This window comes from Bombina bombina, chromosome 3 (assembly GCF_027579735.1).
Source record: "Bombina bombina isolate aBomBom1 chromosome 3, aBomBom1.pri, whole genome shotgun sequence".
Lineage (NCBI taxonomy): Eukaryota > Metazoa > Chordata > Amphibia > Anura > Bombinatoridae > Bombina > Bombina bombina.
The window spans coordinates 179,821,759-179,847,448 of record NC_069501.1 but is presented as its reverse complement, the minus strand read 5'-3'; the positions used below and the strand labels follow the sequence as shown (position 1 = coordinate 179,847,448).

The window sequence follows — 25,690 nt, the reverse complement described above, 5'->3', positions numbered from 1 at the left end:
AGCTCTTCCCTTCGGGTTAGCTACGGCCCCGAGAATTTTTACAAAGGTTCTGGGCTCACTTCTAGCGGTGCTAAGACCGCGAGGCATAGCGGTGGCTCCGTACCTAGACGACATTCTGATACAAGCGTCAAGTTTTCAAATTGCCAACTCTCATACAGAGATAGTTCTGGCATTTCTGAGGTCGCATGGGTGGAAGGTGAACGTGGAAAAGAGTTCTCTATCACCACTCACAAGAGTCTCCTTCCTAGGGGCTCTGATAGATTCTGTAGAAATGAAAATTTACCTGACGGAGGCCAGGTTATCAAAACTTTTAAATGCTTGCCGTGCCCTTCATTCCATTCCACGCCCGTCAGTAGCTCAGTGCATGGAAGTAATCGGCTTAATGGTAGTGGCAATGGACATAGTACCATTTGCGCGCCTACATCTCAGACCTCTGCAATTATGCATGCTAAGTCAGTGGAATGGGGATTACTCAGATTTGTCCCCTCTACTAAATCTGGATCAAGAGACCAGAGATTCTCTTCTCTGGTGGCTTTCTCGGGTCCATCTGTACAAGGGGATGACCTTTCGCAGGCCAGATTGGACAATTGTAACAACAGATGCCAGCCTTCTAGGTTGGGGCGCAGTCTGGAACACCCTGAAGGCTCAGGGATTATGGACTCAGGAGGAGAAACTCCTCCCAATAAATATTCTGGAGTTGAGAGCAATATTCAATGCTCTTCTAGCTTGGCCTCAGTTAGCAACACTGAGGTTCATCAGATTTCAGTCGGACAACATCACGACTGTGGCCTACATCAACCATCAAGGGGGAACCAGGAGTTCCCTAGCGATGTTGGAAGTCTCAAAGATAATTCGCTGGGCAGAGTCTCACTCTTGCCACCTGTCAGCGATCTACATCCCAGGCGTGGAGAACTGGGAGGCGGATTTTCTAAGTCGCCAGACTTTTCATCCGGGGGAGTGGGAACTTCATCCGGAGGTCTTCGCTCAACTGATTCATCGTTGGGGCAAACCAGAACTGGATCTCATGGCGTCTCGCCAGAACGCCAAGCTTCCTTGTTACGGATCCAGGTCCAGGGACCCGGGAGCGGCGCTGATAGATGCTCTGGCAGCCCCTTGGGTCTTCAACATGGCTTATGTGTTTCCACCATTTCCGATGCTACCTCGACTGATTGCCAAGATCAAACAGGAGAGAGCATCAGTGATTCTGATAGCGCCTGCGTGGCCACGCAGGACCTGGTATGCAGACCTAGTGGACATGTCGTCCTGTCCACCATGGTCTCTACCTCTGAGGCAGGACCTTCTAATACAAGGTCCTTTCAACCATCCAAATCTAATTTCTTTGAGGCTGACTGCATGAAGATTGAACGCTTGATCCTATCAAAGCGTGGCTTCTCGGAGTCCGTTATTGATACCTTAATACAGGCACGGAAGCCTGTTACCAGAAAAATTTACCATAAGATATGGCGTTAATATTTATATTGGTGCGAATCCAAGGGTTACTCATGGAGTAAGGTTAGGATTCCTAGGATATTGTCCTTTCTAAAAGAGGGTTTAGAAAAGGGCTTATCTGCTAGTTCGTTAAAGGGACAGATTTCTGCTCTGTCTATTCTCTTACACAAACGTCTGGCAGAAGTTCCAGACGTCCAGGCTTTTTGTCAGGCTTTGGCTAGGATTAAGCCTGTGTTTAAGACGGTTGCTCCTCCGTGGAGCTTAAACTTGGTTCTTAAAGTTCTTCAAGGGGTTCCGTTTGAACCCCTTCATTCCATTGATATTAAGCTTTTATCTTGGAAAGTTCTGTTTTTGATGGCTATTTCCTCGGCTCGAAGAGTCTCTGAGTTATCGGCCTTACATTGTGATTCTCCTTATCTGATTTTCCATTCAGACAAGGTAGTTCTGCGTACTAAACCTGGGTTTTTACCTAAGGTAGTTTCTAACAGGAATATCAATCAGGAGATTGTTGTTCCATCATTATGTCCTAATCCTTCTTCAAAGAAGGAACGACTTTTGCATAATCTGGACGTAGTCCGTGCCCTGAAGTTCTATCTACAGGCAACTAAAGATTTTCGTCAAACTTCTTCCCTGTTTGTCGTGTACTCTGGTCAGAGGAGAGGTCAAAAAGCTTCGGCAACCTCTCTCTCGTTTTGGCTTTGTAGCATAATACCTTTAGCCTATGAGACTGCTGGACAGCAGCCCCCTGAAAGAATTACAGCTCATTCCACTAGAGCTGTGGCTTCCACCTGGACCTTTAAGAATGAGGCCTCTGTTGAACAGATTTGCAAGGCTGCAACCTTGTCTTCGCTTCACACTTTTTCAAAATTTTACATATTTGACACTTTTGCTTCTTCGAAGGCTGTTTTTGGGAGAAAGGTTTTACAGGCAGTGTTTCCTTCCGTTTAAGTTCCTGCCTTGTCCCTCCCATCATCCGTGTACTTTGGCTTTGGTATTGGTATCCCATAAGTAATGGATGATCCGTGGACTGAATACACTTAACAAGAGAAAACATAATTTATGCTTACCTGATAAATTTATTTCTCTTGTAGTGTATTCAGTCCACGGCCCGCCCTGTCTTTTTAAGGCAGATCTAAATTTTAATTAAAACTCCAGTCACCACTGCACCCTATGGTTTCTCCTTTCTTGTCTCGTTTCGGTCGAATGACTGGATATGACATGTGAGGGGAGGAGCTATATAGCAGCTCTGCTTGGGTGATCCTCTTGCAACTTCCTGTTGGGAAGGGAATATATCCCATAAGTAATGGATGATCCGTGGACTGAATACACTACAAGAGAAATAAATTTATCAGGTAAGCATAAATTATGTTTTTCTAATTATCAGAGCTGAAAATGTACCCTACAGACTTCACATGGCAAAACCTGCTAAATTGGCTTTAGCAGATAACTGCAAAACAATGCACTTTATATTAAAGGGGCACTAAAGTCAAAATAAAACTTTCATTATTCAGATAGAGCAGTCAGTTTTAAGAAACTTTCCAATTTACTTCCATTATCAAATCGTGCAAAGTCTTTATATATGCACAGTTTCTGAGGCACCAGCTCATGCTGGGCATGTTCAAGAGTTCACGGTGTATACATATATGAGTCTGTGATTGGCTGATAGTTGTCACATGATACAAGGGGCTGCAAATTTATGGAAATTTTGAAATTTGTTAGAAAAAAATCTATTGCTTTTTCTAAGTCAAAATAAAACTTTCATTATTCAGATAGAGCAGTCAGTTTTAAGAAACTTTCCAATTTACTTCCATTATCAAATCGTGCAAAGTCTTTATATATGCACAGTTTCTGAGGCACCAGCTCATGCTGGGCATGTTCAAGAGTTCACGGTGTATACATATATGAGTCTGTGATTGGCTGATAGTTGTCACATGATACAAGGGGCTGCAAATTTATGGAAATTTTGAAATTTGTTAGAAAAAAATCTATTGCTTATTTAAACTTCAGAGCGTTATTACATTGTCTCTTTATTATGCACTTGTTCATTATGGAATTCTACTGTATATAAAGGGACAATGAACTCCTTGAGATTTGTATATACAATGTTTAGTTATGTTTAATTAAAAAACTTTCCAATTTCTAATCCCAGAATTGAAACTACAACCTGCTGACTTCTCAAGGCTGACCCTGCTATATACCTGTCCTTAAAGGGATATTCCAGCCAAAATTGGAAACCTCATGGGTGCATTTCCGTATTGAACAGAAGCATTTTTGTAATATACATGCATTAGCAAAAATGCTTCTAATAAAAGCTATAGCTGTTTCAAAAGAGTATTTACATATGCAACGTGCACCAGCATTTTAAACACAGTACTTGCTCAGAGAGCCTTAGGTGCTTGTACTATCTGATAATGATTCAATTTGCTAATTGCTGACATGATACAAGCCCCAGTGATGATCTGAGCAGCTGCAGTATTTAAAATGTAGGTACAGTGACAATATCTAGCTAAGCTTCACATGCACGTGCAGAGAAAAATGTTAACACTAAAACAATGATAGCTTTTACTAGAAGCATTTTTGCCAATGCACGTATTTGCAAATATGTTTCTATTTAAAGATGTAATTAATCTATGTGCATTTAAATTTTGACTGGAATGTCCCTTTAATTGGCTTTAACTGATAACAACTGCAAAACAATGCACTCTATACTAACATTATAGCCAGGACTTGTCTTGTTGTCTCATGACAAGACAAGTTTGGCTATTAATAAATAATTGCAGTAAAAATTATGTTAATGTGCTTTAAAAACATTAAGACTTGGATGATATATTATTCTATAGCAATACAACAGAAATGTCTTCTAATTAGAAGGTGTTTACTGTCCCTTTAATGCTCCTTTTAACATAATGACAGCTGCAAACTTCAGATTGGCAAGCGGCAAGTGGAGTTTGGCTACTGAAAAATAATTGCAGCAAGCACAATATGATGTTAATTTGTTTTAAAAATATATATTCAATTTCGTTTTCACAAAATTAACCCCTTAATGACCGGACCATTTTTCAGTTTTCTTACCCTTAATGACAATGGCTATTTTTACATTTCTGCAGTGTTTGTGTTTAGCTGTAATTTTCCTCTTACTCATTTACTGTACCCACACATATTATATACCGTTTTTCTCGCCATTAAATGGACTTTCTAAAGATACCATTTTTTTCATCACATCTTATAATTTAATATAAAAAATATATAAAATATGAGGAAAAAATGGAAAAAAACACACTTTTTCTAACTTTGACCTTCAAAATCTGTTACACATCTACAACCACCAAAAAACACCCATGCTAAATAGTTTCTAAATTTTGTCCTGAGTTTAGAAATACCCAATGGTTACATGTTGTTTGCTTTTTTTGCAAGTTATAGGGCAATAAGTACAAGTAGAACTTTGCTATTTCCAAACCACTTTTTTTCAAAATTAGCGCTAGTTACATTGGAACACTGATATCTGTCCGGAATCCCTGAATATCCCTTGACATGTATATATTTTTTTTTAGAAGACAACCCAAAGTATTGATTTATGCCCATTTTGGTATATTTCATGCCACCATTTCACTGCCAAATGCGAGCAAATAAAAAAAATTGTTCACTTTTTCACAAATTTTGTCACAAACTTTAGGTTTCTCACTGAAATTATTTACAAACAGTTTGTGCAATTATGGCACAAATGGTTGTAAATGCTTCTCTGGGATCCCCTTTGTTCAGAAATAGCAGACATATATGGCTTTGGCGTTGCTTTTTGGTAATTAGAAGGCCGCTAAATGCAGCTGCGCACCACACGTGTATTATGCCCAGCAGTGAAGGGGTTAATTAGGGATCTTGTAGGGACCTTGAAGGGTTAATTTTAGCTTTAGTGTAGTGTAGTAGACAACCCAAAGTATTGATCTAGGCCCATTTTGGTATATTTCATGCCACCATTTCACCGCCAAATGCGAGCAAATAAAAAAAAAAGTGACATTTTTCACAATTTTAGGTTTCTCACTTAAATTATTTACAAACAGCTTGTGCAATTATGGCACAAATGGTTGTAAATGCTTCTCTGGGATCTCCTTTGTTCAGAAATAGCAGACATATATGGCTTTGGCGTTGCTTTTTGGCAATTAGGAGGCCGCTAAATGCTGCTGCGCACCACACTTGTATTAAGCCCAGCAGTGAAGGGGTTAATTAGGTAGCTTGTAGAGAGCTTGCAGGGTTAATTTTAGCTTTAGTGTAGAGATTAGCCTCCCACCTGACACATCCCACCCCCTGATCCCTCCCAGACAGCTCTCTTCCCTCCCCCACCCCACAATTGTCCCCGCCATCTTAAGTACTGGCAGAAAGTCTGCCAGTACTAAAATAAAAGGTGTTTTTTTTTTTTGTTTTGTTTTTTTTAATTATTCAGCTGTGATGGACCCCTGCCTTAACCCCCAACCTCCCTGATCCCCCCCAAACACCTCTCTAACCCTCCCCACCTACCTAATTGCCACCATCTTGGGTACTGGCAGCTGTCTGCCAGTACCCAGTTTTCCCCAAAAAATAAAGTGTTTTTTTTTATTTTTAAATGGTTTTTTTTTCATTTTTTCTGTAGTGTAGCTGCCCCCCCCCAGTACCCCCACCCCCCTAACCCTACCAGATCCTATTATTATTAAAAAAAAATTACTGTTTGCTGCCCCCCTCCCTCTTACCAAAATTCATTGGTGGCAGTGCCAGTGATTGCTGCGCGCGCGCACACACACGCACGCATGCGCGTGCACGCAGCCCCCCCCGCACGCTCCCGGCATCCGGCGTGCACAATGCACTTGAAGGAACCGGATGCCGGGTAGCGATGGGCCGCCCACCCTCCTCCCTGTAAGCTCCCACCCACCAACGAACGGCCCCATCGCTACCGGTGCAGAGAGGGCCATCGGATGCTTTTTAAAGGTATTGCATCACTGCAATACCCTGAGAGCTGCTGGAAGCGATTGCGATCGCTTCCAGCACTCTCTTAGACAACTGATGTACCAGGTACGTCCATTGTCACTAACTGCAAGTTTTTGCAGGACGTACCTGGTACGTCAGTTGTCATTAAGGGGTTAATATCCAAACTAATGCACTAGCTAATTTTAAAGAAACCTAATATATACTAACGAAATTCATTAGTATACATTAGTTTCCTTTATATTACCTTTAAAAGGTAAAACTACTTACCTATTACACGCTGTACGCTAAGCCTCCTATAAGCAAGGCACTTACCTGTAGAGGCAGTGAGGTAGGCACTTACCTGTAGAGGCAGTGAGGTAGGCACTTACCTGTAGAGGCAGTGAGGTAGGCACTGACCTGTAGAGACAGTGGGGTAGGCACTTACCTGTAGACACAGTAGAGAAGGGAGACTTACCTGTAGAGGCAGTGGGGTAGGAATTTACCTGTAGAGACAGTGAAGGAGGGGCACTTACCTGTAGAGACAGTGGGGTAGGCACTTACCTGTAGAGACAGTGGGGTTGGCACTTACCTGTAGAGACAGTAGAGGAGGGGCATTTACCTGTAGCAGCAGTGGGGTAGGCACTTACCTGTAGAGACAGTGGAGGAGGGGCACTTACCTGTAGAGACAGTGGGGTAGGCACTTGCCTGTAGAGACAGTGAAGGAGGGGCACTTACCTGTAGAGAGAGTGGGGTAGCTACAAACCTGTAGAGGCAGTAAAGGTAGGCACTTACCTGTAGAGACAGTGGAGTAGGGGCACTTACCTTTAGAGACAGTGGAGGAGGGGCACTTACCTGTAGAGGCAATGGGGTAGGCACTTACCTGTAGAGACAGTGGGGTAGGCACTTACCTGTAGAGACAGTGGAGGCAGTGAAGGGGGCACTGTGCAGCTTTCCTTAGACAGTAACTACAGAAGGTTTCTTACGCAAAACATAAATGAGGTAGGTTGTACACAGCTCAACAATTACAAAAGAATAGAAAGCAAGGTATTAATAACAATAGTACAAGATTGTAACAAAATTGTGTGCCAGAATTTATAGTTGTAGATTAGACGTATATGGTTTCCTGTTAAATTGCCTATTTAAAGGGACATTATTGTGTAACAATAAAATGCCCTAGTGTATTAGGGCATCTTATTACTGAAATACTGTGTGCCTACTCCAAAATGACATTGTACTTCAGTTTCTGAGGTAAGTGTTTAGGGAGAGCCAATCACTAGTTGCATATGTGCGTAGGAGGTAATCATGTAGTTGGTGGTACACAGTAATGCTCTTTGAAATCATCATTCCTAAAGTAATAGAAACAGCTTTAGCTAAACTTATCACTTAGGGCCTGATATTAAAAACCTCGCAGCTCAGGAGAGATATTCTAAGAAGTCTCGTCATTACGGCGAGGACCTTAAAAAAATTAGAAACACAATGCAAGGTCTAAAATAAATCCCAAAGATTTTGTGTGATTTCTCTCCATGCTGGCGAGGTTTTGAATATCAGGCCCATAGTCAGAGGGTTTTTCAATGCACAGTCCTACAGAGAGAACATTTTGCAAACGTCACAAAAATTCTGCTGCATGGTCTTTCAGCTTCAAAACTATCTGTGAGATCTTACTCTATTCCCTTGTGGAGCCTCTGAAATTGTGGTAAATTTGAGTTCAATTAATCCCAGGTCTAATTGACAGCCAGTACACCTGCCAGACAGCAGCAGTACAGACGTATGCAGCTGCTTTATGATGAGCCATTGGAGGCTTCTCTTTCTTTAAAGGGCCACTAAACCCAAAATCTTTCTTTCATGATTCAGATAGAACATACAAATTTAAACAACATTATAATTTACTTCTATTATTTATTTTGCTTAATTTTTTAGATATCCTTATTTGAAGAAAAAGCAATACAAATGGGTGAGCCAATCACATGAGGCTTCTATGTGCAGCAACCAATCAGCAGCTACTGAGCATATCTAGATATGCTTTTCAGCAATGAATATCAAGAGAATAAAACAAATTAGATAATAGAAGTAAATTAGAAAGATGTTTAAAAATGCATTCTCTTTCTAAATTATGAAAGAAAAAATGTGGGTATCATGGCCCTTTAAGGCACTAAACACACTGGCACAGCTTCACTAGTCTGCAATATGCCAGCACATGGCTAGCAAATTATATGCCTCTCTATTTGTGGCCCTGCACAGCCATAAATGGCTCCTATGGCAGCATAATGCTGAAGATGGGCATGACTGTACGACAAGTTGCACATACCATACCTCCCTCCTGTGGAACAAGGTGAAGGCATTTTTCTAGTGTGCATCTGCGTTGATCAAACCCTGTGGTAGAAAATGTTCACTTTCAGAAAGTTTTCGTGGCAGCATTAGTGTCTTAGGAAAGTCTATATGTTTGGGTTGTTAGAAGCCAATGAGAGGGGATGTGTTTAAAGCATGATGAGAACATGATATGGTATTTGGCTGCTTTCTGAATTATGAACAAATGAGCTAAATTTAGCTTTATTTTGCTGTCCAACACCATACTCCATTAAAAGCTTATTTTTTTTTATTTTTTTTTTATATTTTTTTTCTTTTATTAAGGTATTAGAAAAAGAAGATTACAATACAACAGTAGTGTCAAACATACAAAGTATTTTCCAAAAGGTACAGCAAGACATAAGCATAAGTTACAGTGTACAGCCAGCTACATTCTTTGGGGCCAAATTATCAATCTCCGAATGGAGCTTGATGCCCCTGTTTAAAGACTGCTGATCCATAACTTGTCCGCTGCCTCTGAGGCTGTGGTCTTCAAACCACCCGATCCTATACGATCGGGCTGATTGACACCCCCTGCTAGCGGCAGGGGGCGGCATTGCACAAGCCGTTCACCAGAAGCGTATGCTGACGGCATTTATCGATGTGCGGCGGGCATTATATGCTACATCTTATGTCCATCCGCACTTTAGTAAATCGGCTCCTATAAGATCTTCAGGTTGTGATAACATTGGCGTAATGTTCAAGTATGATAATGCACAATAAGAATCAAAGAAAACAATGTGTCTATATCAAGAGTATGCTGACATAAAGGCAACCTCATTTTTTTAAAGACTATAGAGTCCTCCAAATGATTTATGGATCGATCTTGGACCCTAATACTCTTAAATAAACTGGAGGAGGTGGGGAGACTTCAAAATCTCGAAGGCCACTCTTGGACCTTAGTGTTCAATAATATTAGAGCATAACAGTAAACAATTTATGATTTCCCAACCATTACTATTAAAACATATATAGTTACAAACTTAACATGTGAAAGGTAAATTAGGATATCCTCAGGGGTTACCTATAAATCCAGGAAGGAGGAATAGTGTAAATACAAGAAAAGTCTACCCAAAAATGGAATTAGTTTAGGAAAAAAATATATACTTGGCCATTAAAAGCTTATTTTGTATATGTATCTTTACTCCTGTCCTGTAGCCAGTTAAATGGACAGGAAACCCTAACATTTTCTTTCATGATTTGGATAGAACATACAATTTTAAACAACTTCCCAATTTACTTCTATTATCACATTTTCTTCATTATCTTGTTATCCTTTCTGAAGGAACAACATTGCTTTACAGACACTTATCTGAACACATCTAGTTAGCCAATCACAAGAGACAAATGTGTGCAGGCACCAACCGGCAGCTAGCTCCCACTAGTGTAGGATATGTGCGTATTAATTTTCAACAATGGATACGAAGAGAATGAAAATAGAAGTGAATTTAAAAGTGTCTTAAAATGACATGCTCTATCTGAATCATGCAAGGTTAATTTTGCTTTTCCTATCCCTTTAAGCACAGATATGAATATAAAAAAGTTCCAGCACAGATCAAGTCATCATTATGTAGCGTGTTGTAGGGTCAGTTTGGCAACTTTAGGAGTTACATTACTAGAAAAGGAAGAAAAAAGAAATGAGTAAATTTAATACATTTTTTTTAATGTATGCAGTTAAAGGGACAGTAAACGTAAAAAATAATGTTACATAATTCTGCACTATGTAACATTATCCTAACGACACCTTATAAAAAGAAAAAAAAGAGATTGAGAGATTTACCCCAAAGGTATACTTACCTATCGGTTTGTCCCCTTATGAGGAATTAAATACTGAGTTTAACATCTCCTTCCCTTGGTGAGTCCGACCATCACCCAGTTTAAAGATACAAATGTTTTGTTGGCATTTTGTCTTCTGAACATATTTTATGATGTGATATCTACTGTATATTAAAAGGCAAAAACACTGCACATTTTTATTTTGTAATCCCTGTGTTGATACTGTTTATATCCTTAGCTGACAGCACTTCCAGTAATGGAGAATGGTTTGTAAATGTCACACTGAATGTTCGGGCATCGACAGGAACCGGCATTATGTTTGCCTTGGTTAATGGAGAAACTGTGCCACTTGCTTTAGCCATTGAAGACTTGGGTTCTGATATTGTACAGGTATTTACTTTTATTACTAAATGTTATTTAGCTAAGAATTAAATACATGCCACATGGGTTCATTAAGTAGGTAGTTGTGGTATGTGTAGTATTTTCTTGTTCTAAAAAAGTAAATGCTTGGATGTAAATCATTTTATTTCCTTTTTTTCAAGCTCTTACTAGCTTAAAGGGACCGTATACCTTACATTTTCTCCCCTCTTATTTATTCCCAAATATTCATTTTACCTGCTGGAGTGTATTAAATTGTTTACAAATAGCATCTTCTCAGAAAAAAGCATATTTGAAATATTCTAAATATTTTTCGTTGACAAATCTTAGTTAAAGGGACAGTCTAGTCAAAATTAAACTTTCATTATTCAGATTGGACTTGTAACTTTAATAAACTTTCCAATTTACTTTTATCATCAAATTTGCTTTGTTCTCTTGGTATTCTTAGTTGAAACTAAACCTAGGTAGGCTCATATGCTAATTTCTAAGCCCTTGAAGGCTGCCTCTTATAACATGCTTGTTTAATTGCTTTTCACAACAAGAGACTGTAAGTTCATGTGGGCCATATAGATAACACTGTGTTCAGGCATGGGGAGTTATTTAAGAGTTAGCACAACACAATACTAAATGCAAGTCAATAGATAATAAATACAAAGTCATGTGATCAGGGGGCTGTCAGAAGATACTTAGATACAAGGTAATCGCAGAGGTAAAAAATATATTAGTATAACTGTGTTGTGTATGCAAAACTGGAGAATGGGTAGTAAAGAGATTATCTATCTTTTAAAACAATAGAAATATTATTGTACACGTCTCTTTAATGTAGAAATTTCTAAATCCTCTTCATAGTACAAACTCAATACATGTATAAATCTTTTATTAAAGGGACATTAAACACTAAATACATGCTAGATAGAATGATGCATTCAAAGAAAAGATTAGTCCATGACTAACATGTAGATGTATTTCTTCTGTTATGTGCGATCAGTCCACGGGTCATCATTACTTCTGGGATATAACTCCTCCCCAACAGGAAATGCAAGAGGATTCACCCAGCAGAGCTGATATAGCTCCTCCCCTCTACGTCAGTCCCAGTCATTCTCTTGCACCCAACGACTAGATAGGATGTGTGAGAGGACTATGGTGATTATACTTAGTTTTTATGACTTCAATCAAAAGTTTGTTATTTTACAATAGCACCGGAGCGTGTTATTACTTCTCTGGCAGAGTTTGAAGAAGAATCTACCAGAGTTTTTTACTATGATTTTAACCGGAGTAGTTAAGATCATATAGCTGTTCTCGGCCATCTGAGGGAGGTAAAGGCTTCAGATCAGGGGACAGCGGGCAGATGAATCTGCATTGAGGTATGTAGCAGTTTTTATTTTCTGAATGGAATTGATGAAAAAATCCTGCTATACCGTTATAATGACATGTATGTATACACTTCAGTATTCTGGGAATGGTTTTTCACCGGAACTACTCTGTTAAAGGTCACTAATCCTTTTAATAAATATTGTCATGTTAAACGTTTTTGCTGGAATGTAGAATCGTTTACATTGCTGAGGTACTGAGTAAATAAATGTTTGGGCATTATTTTCCACTTGGCAGTTGTATGCTTTAAATTGTGACAGTTTCGTTTCTCCTCACTGCTGTGTGTGAGAGGGAGGGGCCGTTTTTGGCGCTCTTTTGCTACGCATCAAAAAATTCCAGTCAGCTACTATTATATTTCCTGCATGATCCGGTTCACTGACAGATCTCAGGGGTCTTCAAACTTCTTTGAAGGGAGGTACATTCTCTCAGCAGAGCTGTGAGAATTTTTATTGACTGTGAATAAAAACGTTACTCTTTTTATGTCAAATTTAGTTATTTACTAATGGGAACAAACCTTTGCTAAAAGTTGTGTTATTTTAAACTTGATGCTATAACTGTTTCAGTTCATTATCTCAACTGTCATTTAATCGTTTAAGTACCTCTTTGAGGCACAGTACGTTTTTGTTAAAAAAGATTATAACCAGGTTGCAAGTTATTGCTAGTGTGTTAAACATGTCTGACTCAGAGAATGATATCTGTGTCATTTGTTCCAATGCCAAGGTGGAGCCCAATAGAAATTTATGTACTAACTGTATTGATGCTACTTTAAATAAAAGTCAATCTGTACAATGTGAACAAATTTCACCAAACTGCGAGGGGAGAGTTATGCCGACTAACTCGCCTCACGCGGCAGTACCTGCATCTCCCGCCCGGGAGGTGCGTGATATTATGGCGCCTAATACATCTGGGCGGCCATTGCAGATAACATTACATGATATGGCTACTGTTATGACTGAAGTTTTGTCTAAATTACCAGAACTAAGAGGCAAGCGTGATCACTCTGGGGTGAGAACAGAGTGCGCTGACAATACTAGGGCCATGTCTGATACTGCGTCACAGCTTGCAGAGCATGAGGACGGAGAGCTTCATTCTGTGGGTGACGGTTCTGATCCAAACAGATTGGATTCAGATATTTCAAATTTTAAATTTAAATTGGAGAACCTCCGTGCATTACTAGGGGAGGTCTTAGCAGCTCTCAATGATTGTAACACCATTGCAATACCAGAGAAAATGTGTAGGTTGGATAAATACTTTGCGGTACCGGCGAGTACTGACGTTTTTCCTATACCTAAGAGATTAACTGAAATTGTTACTAAGGAGTGGGATAGACCCGGTGTGCCGTTCTCACCCCCTCCAATATTTAGAAAGATGTTTCCAATAGACGCCACTACTCGGGACTTATGGCAAACGGTCCCTAAGGTGGAGGGAGCAGTTTCTACTTTAGCTAAGCGTACCACTATCCCGGTGGAGGATAGCTGTGCTTTTTCAGATCCAATGGATAAAAAATTAGAGGGTTACCTTAAGAAAATGTTTGTTCAACAAGGTTTTATATTGCAACCCCTTGCATGTATCGCGCCGATTACGGCTGCGGCAGCATTTTGGATTGAGTCTCTGGAAGAGAACCTTAGTTCATCTACGCTAGACGACATTATGGACAGGCTTAGAGTCCTTAAACTAGCCAATTCATTCATTTCGGAGGCCGTAGTACATTTAACCAAACTTACGGCTAAGAACTCTGGATTCGCCATACAGGCACGTAGAGCACTGTGGCTAAAATCCTGGTCAGCTGATGTTACTTCTAAGTCTAAATTACTTAATATACCTTTCAAGGGGCAGTCTTTATTTGGGCCCGGGTTGAAAGAAATTATCGCTGACATTACAGGAGGTAAGGGCCACGCCCTACCTCAAGACAAAGCCAAAGCTAAGGCTAGACAGTCTAATTTTCGTCCCTTTCGGAATTTCAAACCTGGAGCAGCGTCAACCTCCACTGCACCAAAACAGGAAGGAGCTGTTGCTCGTTACAGGCAAGGCTGGAAACCTAACCAGTCCTGGAATAAGGGCAAACAGGCCAGGAAACCTGCTGCTGCCCCAAAGACAGCATGAACCGAGAGCCCCCGATCCGGGACCGGATCTAGTGGGGGGCAGACTTTCTCTCTTCGCTCAGGCCTGGGCAAGAGATGTTCAGGATCCCTGGGCGCTGGAGATCATATCTCAGGGATACCTTCTAGACTTCAAATTATCTCCCCCAAAAGGGAGATTTCATCTGTCAAGGTTGTCAACAAACCAGATAAAGAAAGATCTGTTATTAATGGGAGTGATCCATCCAGTTCCGCGGTCGGAACAAGGACAAGGGTTCTACTCAAACCTGTTTGTGGTTCCCAAAAAAGAGGGAACTTTCAGGCCAATCTTAGATTTAAAGATTCTAAACAAATTCCTAAGAGTTCCATCGTTCAAAATGGAAACTATTCGGACAATCTTACCTATGATCCAAAAGGGTCAGTACATGACCACAGTGGATTTAAAAGATGCTTACCTTCACATACCGATTCACAAAGATCATCAACGGTATCTACGGTTTGCCTTCCTAGACAGGCACTACCAGTTTGTAGCTCTTCCATTCGGATTGGCTACGGCCCCAAGAATCTTCACAAAGGTTCTGGGTGCCCTTCTGGCGGTACTAAGACCGCGAGGGATTTCGGTAGCTCCGTACCTAGACGACATTCTAATACAAGCTTCAAGCTTTCAAACTGCCAAGTCTCATACAGAGTTAGTTCTGGCATTTCTAAGGTCGCATGGATGGAAAGTGAACGAAAAGAAAAGTTCTCCTTTTCCTCTCACAAGAGTTCCATTCTTGGGGACTCTTATAGATTCTGTAGAAATGAAGATTTACCTGACAGAAGACAGGTTAACAAGGCTTCAGGATGCATGCCGTGTCCTTCATTCCATTCAACACCCGTCAGTAGCTCAATGCATGGAGGTGATTGGCTTAATGGTAGCGGCAATGGACATAGTACCTTTTGCACGCCTACACCTCAGACCGCTGCAATTGTGCATGCTAAGTCAGTGGAATGGGGATTACTCAGATTTGTCCCCTACCCTGAATCTGAATCAAGAGACCAGAAATTCTCTTCTATGGTGGCTTTATCGGCCACACCTGTCCAGGGGGATGCCATTCAGCAGGCCAGACTGGACAATCGTAACAACAGACGCCAGCCTGCTAGGTTGGGGCGCTGTCTGGAATTCTCTGAAGACTCAGGGATTATGGAATCAGGAGGAGAGTCTCCTTCCAATAAACATTCTGGAATTGAGGGCAGTCCTCAATGCCCTTCTAGCTTGGCCCCAATTAACAACTCAGGGGTTCATCAGGTTTCAGTCGGACAATATCACGACTGTAGCTTACATCAACCATCAGGGAGGGACAAGAAGCTCCCTAGCAATGATGGAAGTATCAAAGATAATTCGCTGGGCAGAGTCTCACTCTTGCCACCTGTCTGCAATCCACATCCCGGGAGTGGAGAACTGGGAGGCGGATTTCTTGAGTCGCCAGACTTTTCATCCGGGAGAGTGGGAACTTCATCCGGAGATTTTTGCCCAAATACTTCGACGTTGGGGCAAACCAGAGATAGATCTCATGGCGTCTCGCCAGAACGCCAAACTTCCTCGCTACGGGTCCAGATCCAGGGATCCGGGAGCGGTTCTGATAGATGCTTTGACAGCACCTTGGAACTTCGGGATGGCTTATGTGTTTCCACCCTTCCCGCTGCTTCCTCGATTGATTGCGAAAATCAAACAAGAGAGAGCATCTGTGATTCTAATAGCGCCTGCATGGCCACGCAGGACTTGGTATGCAGATCTAGTGGACATGTCATCCTGTCCACCTTGGTCTCTACCTCTGAGACAGGACCTTCTGATACAGGGTCCATTCAAACATCAAAATCTAACTTCTCTGAAACTGACTGCTTGGAAATTGAACGCTTGATTTTATCAAAGCGTGGTTTTTCTGAGTCGGTTATTGATACCCTGATCCAGGCTAGGAAGCCTGTTACCAGAAAGATTTACCATAAAATATGGCGCAAATACCTATACTGGTGCGAATCCAAACGTTACTCCTGGAGTAAGGTTAGGATCCCTAGGATATTGTCTTTTCTACAAGAAGGTTTAGAAAAGGGTTTATCGGCTAGTTCATTAAAGGGACAGATTTCAGCTCTGTCCATCTTGTTACACAGGCGTCTGTCAGAAAATCCAGACGTCCAGGCTTTTTGTCAAGCTTTAGCTAGGATCAAGCCTGTGTTTAAAGCCGTTGCTCCGCCATGGAGTTTAAACTTAGTTCTTAACGTTTTACAAGGGGTTCCATTTGAACCCCTTCATTCCATTGATATAAAATTGTTATCTTGGAAAGTTCTGTTTTTAATGGCTATTTCCTCGGCTCGAAGAGTCTCTGAGTTATCAGCATTACATTGTGATTCTCCTTATCTGATTTTTCACTCAGATAAGGTAGTTCTGCGTACTAAACCTGGGTTCTTACCTAAGGTAGTTACTAACAGGAATATCAATCAAGAGATTGTTGTTCCATCCTTGTGTCCAAATCCTTCTTCAAAGAAGGAACGTCTTCTACACAATCTGGATGTAGTTCGTGCCCTCAAGTTCTACTTGCAGGCAACTAAAAATTTTCGCCAAACTTCTTCCCTGTTTGTCGTTTATTCTGGACAGAGGAGAGGTCAAAAAGCTTCTGCTACCTCTCTCTCTTTCTGGCTTCGTAGCATAATACGTTTAGCCTATGAGACTGCTGGACAGCAGCCTCCTGAAAGAATTACAGCTCACTCCACTAGAGCTGTGGCTTCCACTTGGGCCTTTAAGAATGAGGCCTCTGTTGAACAGATTTGCAAGGCTGCAACTTGGTCTTCGCTTCATACTTTTTCCAAATTTTACAAATTTGACACTTTTGCTTCTTCGGAGGCTATTTTTGGGAGAAAGGTTCTTCAGGCAGTGGTTCCTTCTGTATAATGAGCCTGCCTATCCCTCCCGTCATCCGTGTACTTTTGCTTTGGTATTGGTATCCCAGAAGTAATGATGACCCGTGGACTGATCGCACATAACAGAAGAAAACATAATTTATGCTTACCTGATAAATTCCTTTCTTCTGTTGTGCGATCAGTCCACGGCCCGCCCTGTTTTTTAAGGCAGGTAAATATCTTTTAAAATTATACTCCAGTCACCACTTCACCCTTGGTTACTCCTTTCTCGTTGATTCTTGGTCGAATGACTGGGACTGACGTAGAGGGGAGGAGCTATATCAGCTCTGCTGGGTGAATCCTCTTGCATTTCCTGTTGGGGAGGAGTTATATCCCAGAAGTAATGATGACCCGTGGACTGATCGCACAACAGAAGAAAGGAATTTATCAGGTAAGCATAAATTATGTTTTTTTAAAGTTTGATTAGTTGTTTAAAAAGTGACAAAATAAGTGTAAAGTTTTAGTGTCTATAAAACACTGGGAGCTGCCATGTTGTAACTTGTGTTACCTTCTTTGCTGGGGCCAATTAGGGACAGTTATAAATAGGTCACTAGAGAGTGCAGCCAATGGTTGCGCTGGATTTAACAGTGTTCTGCACTTCCATTTCTAACAGGAACTGAAAAGCTCACAATTTCAGAATGGAATTACAGGCAAAGATGACAAAATAAATAATGAAAGTATATTGCAGAGTTGTTTTATATATACAATTTATCATTTTATATTACCATCTCAAAGTGTTTAATGTCCCTTTAAGGTTTTGTAAAATTATCAAGCTTGCTTTGTTTTTTATATATAGTTTGTTGAAGAGCATACCTAGGTAGGATCGGAATTATCAATGCTCTGCAGGGAGCTAGCTATCACTTTGTTGCTGCACCCATATGCCGCTCTTTATTGATTTATGGGAGGTTTTCAGCTGGTTCCTTGTAGTGCATTGCTGCTCCAGAAGCAACTCTCAATAATGGATACCAAGACAATGAAACAATTTTGATAATAGACACTCTCCCTTTAGAGCTCAGCAGGTAACATTATATTATGGCATTTTTAAATTTGCTTTTTTTCTTTCATAAGGTGGTAAGAGTCCACGAGCCATTACTTCTGGGATTTAACTTCATGCCACTAGGAGGAGGCAAAGATTTCCAAAGCTCTAAGAACACTTAATCCCTCCCACCTCTCTGGTATTCCAGTTTTATCTTTGTCTCTACAAGAGGAAGGTAAATTTATGTGCTCCAGATACCTCATTGAGATGGGTCCTCAGACCAATTTGAGGCCCAATTTTTTCCCTCAGAGAGATGCTTCTTGGGACAGAGGGAAGATTTAAGTATTGAGTAGTGGCATAATCACTTCCAGTGAGGAGTTAGTCACAAGCCTTCCACAGTTGTCGTTATGACCGGTCCCTTAAACTCTTCCTATAAAGTCGGGGATATACTCCAAACTCAGATCCTCTGCTGTTATATTTACAGCACTGGACTGGCTCTACTAGAAGCAGTGAGCGCATCTTAAGGTACTGAAGACATTTTCATGCATTAAAATAGCTCACAGGCTTTTAGCAGGCCCTCAGAGAGATGCTTCTTGGGACAGAGGGAAGATTTAAGTATTGAGTAGTGGCATAATCACTTCCAGTGAGGAGTTAGTCACAAGCCTTCCACAGTTGTCGTTATGACCGGTCCCTTAAACTCTTCCTATAAAGTCGGTGATATACTCCAAACACAGATCCTCTGCTGTTATATTTACAGCACTGGACTGGCTCTACTGGAAGCAGTGAGCGCATCTTAAGGTACTGAAGACATTTTCATGCATTAAAATAGCTCACAGGCTTTTAGCAGGTACATCACTACATGTATATTAAAAGCCAGGTGATATTCACATGTAACAGACTAATTCCACCTTTATTACTTAGAATTTTCATACTATGGAACAACGAGGTCTCCCAGAGATAGACCTGCTGACTTCTGTTTCCATGGGTTATAGTTTGAATTGAATAGAGTATTCTTCGTTAATCTAATTGCTCTAGTCAGGCCCTGCAAAACTTGGTTTGTGAATCTGATTCAGATGTCAATTTCTCCAACATTGGTGTGTCCGGTCCACGGCGTCATCCTTACTTGTGGGATATTCTCTTCCCCAACAGGAAATGGCAAAGAGTCCCAGCAAAGCTGGTCACATGATCCCTCCTAGGCTCCGCCCACCCCAGTCATTCTCTTTGCCGTTGCACAGGCAACATCTCCACGGAGATGGTTAAGAGTTTTTTGGTGTTTAAATGTAGTTTTTATTCTTCTATCAAGTGTTTGTTATTTTAAAATAGTGCTGGTATGTACTATTTACTCTGAAACAGAAAAGGATGAAGATTTCTGTTTGTAAGAGGAAGATGATTTTAGCAGACAGTAACTAAAATCGATTGCTGTTTCCACACAGGACTGTTGAGATGAAGTAACTTCAGTTGGGGGAAACAGTTAGCAGACTTTTCTGCTTAAGGTATGACTAGCCATATTTCTAACAAGACCATGTAATGCTGGAAGGCTGTCATTTCCCCTCATGGGGACCGGTAAGCCATTTTCTTAGTCAAATATAAAAGAATAAAGGGCTTAAAAAAGGGCTTAAAAACTGGTAGACATTTTTATGGGCTAAAACGATTGCTTTATTGGGGCATATTATGCAGATTCTAGCTAATAATTGGCATTATAATCTTGGGCTCAGACAGTGGAATGGGGATTATACAGACTTGTCTCCGACGATTCAAGTAGATCAAAAGACCAGAGATTCACTCCGTTGGTGGTGGACAATCTGTCACAGGGAATGAGCTTCCGCAGACCAGAGTGGGTCATTGTCACGACCGACGCCAGCCTAGTGGGCTGGGGCGCGGTCTGGGAATCCCTGAAAGCTCAGGGTCTATGGTCTCGGGAAGAGTCTCTTCTCCCGATAAACATTCTGGAACTGAGAGCGATATTCAATGCTCTCAGAGCTTGGCCTCAACTAGCAAAGGCCAAATTCATAAGGTTTCAGTCAGACAACATGACGACCGTTGCATATATCAATCATCAGGGGGGAACAAGGAGTTCCCTGGCGATGAAAGAAGTGACCAAGATAATTCAATGGGCGGAGGATAACTCCTGCCACTTGTCTGCGATCCACATCCCAGGAGTGGAAAATTGGGAAGCGGATTTTCTGAGTCGTCAGACATTCCATCCAGGGGAGTGGGAACTCCATCCGGAAATCTTTGCCCAAATAACTCAATTATGGGGCATTCCAGACATGGATCTGATGGCGTCTCGTCAGAACTTCAAGGTTCCTTGCTACGGGTCCAGATCCAGGGATCCCAAGGCGTCTCTAGTAGATGCACTAGTAGCACCTTGGACCTTCAACCTAGCTTATGTATTCCCACCGTTTCCTCTCATCCCCAGGCTGGTAGCCAGGATCAATCAGGAGAGGGCCTCGGTGATCTTGATAGCTCCTGCGTGGCCACGCAGGACTTGGTATGCAGACCTGGTGAATATGTCATCGGCTCCACCATGGAAGCTACCTTTGAGACAGGACCTTCTTGTTCAGGGTCCATTCGAACATCCGAATCTGGTTTCCCTCCAACTGACGGCTTGGAGATTGAACGCTTGATTTTATCAAAGCGTGGGTTTTCAGATTCTGTAATAGATACTCTGATTCAGGCTAGAAAGCCTGTAACTAGAAAAATTTACCATAAAATATGGAAAAAATATATCTGTTGGTGTGAATCTAAAGGATTCCCATGGAACAAGATAAAAATTCCTAAGATTCTATCCTTTCTACAAGAAGGTTTGGAGAAAGGATTATCTGCAAGTTCTCTAAAGGGACAGATATCTGCTTTATCTGTTTTACTTCACAAAAGACTGGCAGCCGTGCCAGATGTTCAAGCATTTGTTCAGGCTCTGGTTAGGATCAAGCCTGTTTACAGACCTTTGACTCCTCCCTGGAGTCTAAATCTAGTTCTTTCAGTTCTTCATGGGGATCCGTTTGAACCTTTACATTCCATAGATATTAAGTTACTATCTTGGAAAGTTTTGTTTTTAGTTGCAATTTCTTCTGCTAGAAGAGTTTCAGAGTTATCCGCTCTGCAGTGTTCTCCGCCCTATCTGGTGTTCCATGCAGATAAGGTGGTTTTGCGTACTAAGCCTGGTTTTCTTCCGAAAGTTGTTTCCAACAAAAATATTAACCAGGAGATAGTTGTACCTTCTTTGTGTCCGAATCCAGTTTCAAAGAAGGAACGTTTGTTACACAATTTGGACGTAGTCCGTGCTCTAAAATTCTATTTAGAGGCTACTCAAGATTTCAGACAAACATCTTCCTTGTTTGTTGTTTATTCTGGTAAAAGGAGAGGTCAAAAAGCGACTTCTACCTCTCTTTCCTTTTGGCTTAAAAGCATTATCCGATTGGCTTATGAGACTGCCGGACGGCAGCCTCCTGAAAGAATCACAGCTCACTCCACTAGGGCTGTGGCTTCCACATGGGCCTTCAAGAACGAGGCTTCTGTTGACCAGATATGTAAGGCAGCGACTTGGTCTTCACTGCACACTTTTGCCAAATTTTACAAATTTGATACTTTTGCTTCTTCGGAGGCTATTTTTGGGAGAAAGGTTTTGCAAGCCGTGGTGCCTTCCATTTAGGTGACCTGATTTGCTCCCTCCCTTCATCCGTGTCCTAAAGCTTTGGTATTGGTTCCCACGCTGTGGACCGGACACACCAATGTTGGAGAAAACAGAATTTATGCTTACCTGATAAATTACTTTCTCCAACGGTGTGTCCGGTCCATGGCCCGCCCTGGTTTTTTAATCAGGTCTGATGAATTATTTTCTCTAACTACAGTCACCACGGTATCATATGGTTTCTCCTATATATATTTCCTCCTGTCCGTCGGTCGAATGACTGGGGTGGGCGGAGCCTAGGAGGGATCATGTGACCAGCTTTGCTGGGACTCTTTGCCATTTCCTGTTGGGGAAGAGAATATCCCACAAGTAAGGATGACGCCGTGGACCGGACACACCGTTGGAGAAAGTAATTTATCAGGTAAGCATAAATTCTGTTTTTTCTCGAATCATCAAAGAGGTTTTATTGATGACATAACTAAAATATCTTAAATGGTTTGGAAAGTTGTTTCCTGTTTTTCAAAACTAGGGTTTTAGCTAGCATTCTTTTAGAATTCCAATAATTCTTCTTATTGCAAGTCTTTTCGTCTTTTTCTGTTTCATACTACATGAAAATTGCTAAGTATCTTGACATCAAGGTTTTGTTCAGACTTAGCCAGGATATATCCAGTGTCTAAACTAATTTCTCCTTTTTGGAACATTACTTTGTTTTTTACAAGCTTTGCAGGTTTCTCTTTTCGAACCTGTATGCTTTGGACACTTGGCTTCTGTCTTGAAAGCTTATGGACTCCATAGCTTGGGTATTAGTTTCCAGTAATAATGGTTTGTAGACTCTCACCACCTTATGAAAGAAAAAAATATATGCTTACCTGATAAATTCATTTCTTTTATGGTGGTAAGAGTCAGCAAGACCCATCCTTTTCCATGTTTTACTTTCATTTTTTTCTGCTGGAACTTCTAGTTTGCACCTCATTTTCTCTATTTTGTCCTTTCCTACCTTTCTAGTTCTTCTTGGCTATACATCAGACTGGAATACAAGAGAGTTGGGAGGGATTAAACGCTCTTAGAGCTTTGGGAATCTTTGCCTCCTCCTAGTGGCCAGGAGTTGAATCCCAAGAGTAATGGCTAGTGGATTCTCACCACCATGAAAGAAATTAATTTATCAGTCAAATATATATTTATTTATTTTTATTTTTTTTCTCAATAGAAACTCTGTATAAAAAGGTGTAACATTGGACATGTTTATGCAGTAAATGAATTATTTCCTTGGACTGACAGTGACTTTTGCTTTTTCTAGGATGTTGTGGTTAGCATACACAATGCTACTGTTGCTCGTCTGACCACAAAAGCCATATGTATGCATAGATACCTTCAAATAAGTCTCAAAGTCACAAAAACATCACTAGAGATCACTGCAAATTTATTTGTGGAGATTAGTTACGCAGATACGTTGGAAATGGATGATCAGTTGTCTGCTCTGGACCAAGCAATGAAAGGAAAGATTGATACATATTTGGGAGGAATTCCAGGTACTTGATTTGGTTTATAAGTTGTTTATTTGAATATCAGCCTATCACAACTACAAAGGATAATCAATACTGGATTTCCAGTGCAAATATATGTCCTTGTGACTGGTTACATGTGTCAGGTTTTAAAATGAACAGAACATCAATTAACACATTGAATAAAATAGAGGTTTTTATAAATAGATAAACTTACAATAAATATTGATTAAAATTGTGTTTCTCACTATCTAAAACAGAGCTTTCCAAACTTTTTATGTTGGTGACACACTTTTTAGACCTACATCATTTCGCGACACAGTAATTCATTTGTACTAGCAAAAAGGAGGTTAAACTAACTTGTTTTAAGAGATACGGACAAATACATGAATTATTTAATAATGACATATATTTACAAGTAACAGTATGTATGTGCAAGAATTAAAAAAAAGTTTAATAACACCAATAGCTACTTGATATTTTAATGGAATGTATGAGGTTGATGGGATGAACACAGTTTCTGAATATTTGGTGGAATATTAGAAAAAGACACTCACATTTCATCATCAAGCATTTCTTAAGCTTCCACTTGCTATCCATATATCAAGAGCAGGAGCAGCAATGCACTACTGGGAGCTAGCTGCAGAAAATAACCCCTCTGACTTCAGCTCAGCGTTTAAGCTGCCGCCTTCAGAGCTCGGTGAGTCTGATTGACTACTGACCGCGCTGCAAACACACTGCTCTCCCATTTACTGACTACACGTGCAGTCACGAGCCAATTAAGGAGACTACACGTGCAGTCAGGAGCTAATGTGCCGCCAATGGGAATAGTTTCAGTTCCCACTGAGCTGCGCCAATAGGTTAAGATGATCTGTGTTCCCCTAGATATCAATCACGTGTCGACCATGTTATATGCGTAGCAGGCAGGTGGAAAGTCAGAAACCAAAAAAAAAAAATTGTGCTGAAGCAGGGACACACCTACACACTGCTGACGACACACTAGTGTGTCCCGACACACAGTTTGGAAAGCACTGATCTAAAATATAGTTTTGAAAATTGCTATCTTAGCAATTGATACAATCGAATACTAAAAAATTATTTTCAGATGTACATGAATTTCATGTTATATATAATGCTATTTCTTTTTAGATATCTCTGTCACCGCTACTCCTATCTCAGCTTTCTACAATGGCTGCATGGATGTAATTATCGACAATAAGAAGGTGGATTTGGATGATGCAGTTTTCAAGCAAAATGATATTAGATCACATTCATGTCCTTCCATTTTGTAGTTTTTATATCTCTATGACTTTTATTTTTAAATTTTACTTCCACTATGCTGTACATTAATGTTTAGATGAAGATGTGCCTGATATGTAAAATCTGTGCATTGTATTTTTAATGTTTGATTATTATGTGTGCCTAGATTCATATTCTAATATTTCAGGTTTAATAAATAAAAGCACACATTTCTCACATTCCATTTGAACAAAATAACAAAAATGCCATACATTGCCTTCAGTATTTTTTTTTATTATTATTTTTTACTACATGACTTTATTACACATAAATATTGTTTAGACTTGGAATTTCAGTATTATATTCTGGTTTACAACATTATAACTTAGTTTTTAGATATATAAGGTAGATGAGAAGTTTTTAAAATATTTGTAAAATTTTACTTAGCAGCTTATTGTACATTTTAGTATATCGGTAACCTTTTGTGAATTAATTTCTTGTAACAAAAAAAAGTATTCTAAAGAAATCTACTCAAGAAACAACTATTATACAAAATTGAAAACACTGTCTTTATAAACTATAACAAATTAAATTATTGTTTAAAAAACAGCTGAAAAAATCTGATCATTTATGTTTGTTATTTGTTATTAGCAATATCATTATTCATATGGATGGACAATAGAGAGCATTTATCTTTGTAAACTATTTTAAAATATCCTTTTAACGTATTGAATAAATCAAATTTTTTAGAGGTTTTACACACGGTAAGAATGTTCAGTTATATTGTTGTACAAACTAAGGGTATGAGATGGTTAGACAGGAATTAGAGATTTTTTATAAAGGGTTGTATGCTAAATAAAGCCTCACTTTTGACAGCCGCAAGCCAATGGGGATAATTTTGCTGGAAGAAAATCAGTTAAAAAGATATTAAACAGTGCTCTTTTAGTAAAAACAAATATGTTAAATCAAAGTAAATATTAAAATAAAATGATTGTGTAAAAAAACAGCAAATAACTTGTTTTCTTTCACAGTTAGCACTTAAAAATTCTCAGTGTAGCCTGGCCCCCAGTGTTATAAAAGC

At 40.1% G+C, this 25,690-nt stretch overlaps 1 protein-coding gene across 1 annotated transcript in view; it reads left to right on the top strand.

Annotated features, from left to right (window-relative positions):
* Positions 1 to 25,623, top strand: part of PROS1 (protein S) — a 224,672-nt gene extending 199,049 nt beyond the window's left edge. The window contains exons 13-15 of the mRNA XM_053706038.1: positions 10,739 to 10,890; positions 23,166 to 23,397; positions 24,520 to 25,623. Coding sequence (XP_053562013.1) covers positions 10,739 to 10,890; positions 23,166 to 23,397; positions 24,520 to 24,662 — 527 coding nt within the window. The 3' untranslated portion in view covers positions 24,663 to 25,623. The remainder of the gene's footprint in view (positions 1 to 10,738; positions 10,891 to 23,165; positions 23,398 to 24,519) is intronic.
* The last annotated feature ends 67 nt before the right edge of the window (positions 25,624 to 25,690 follow it).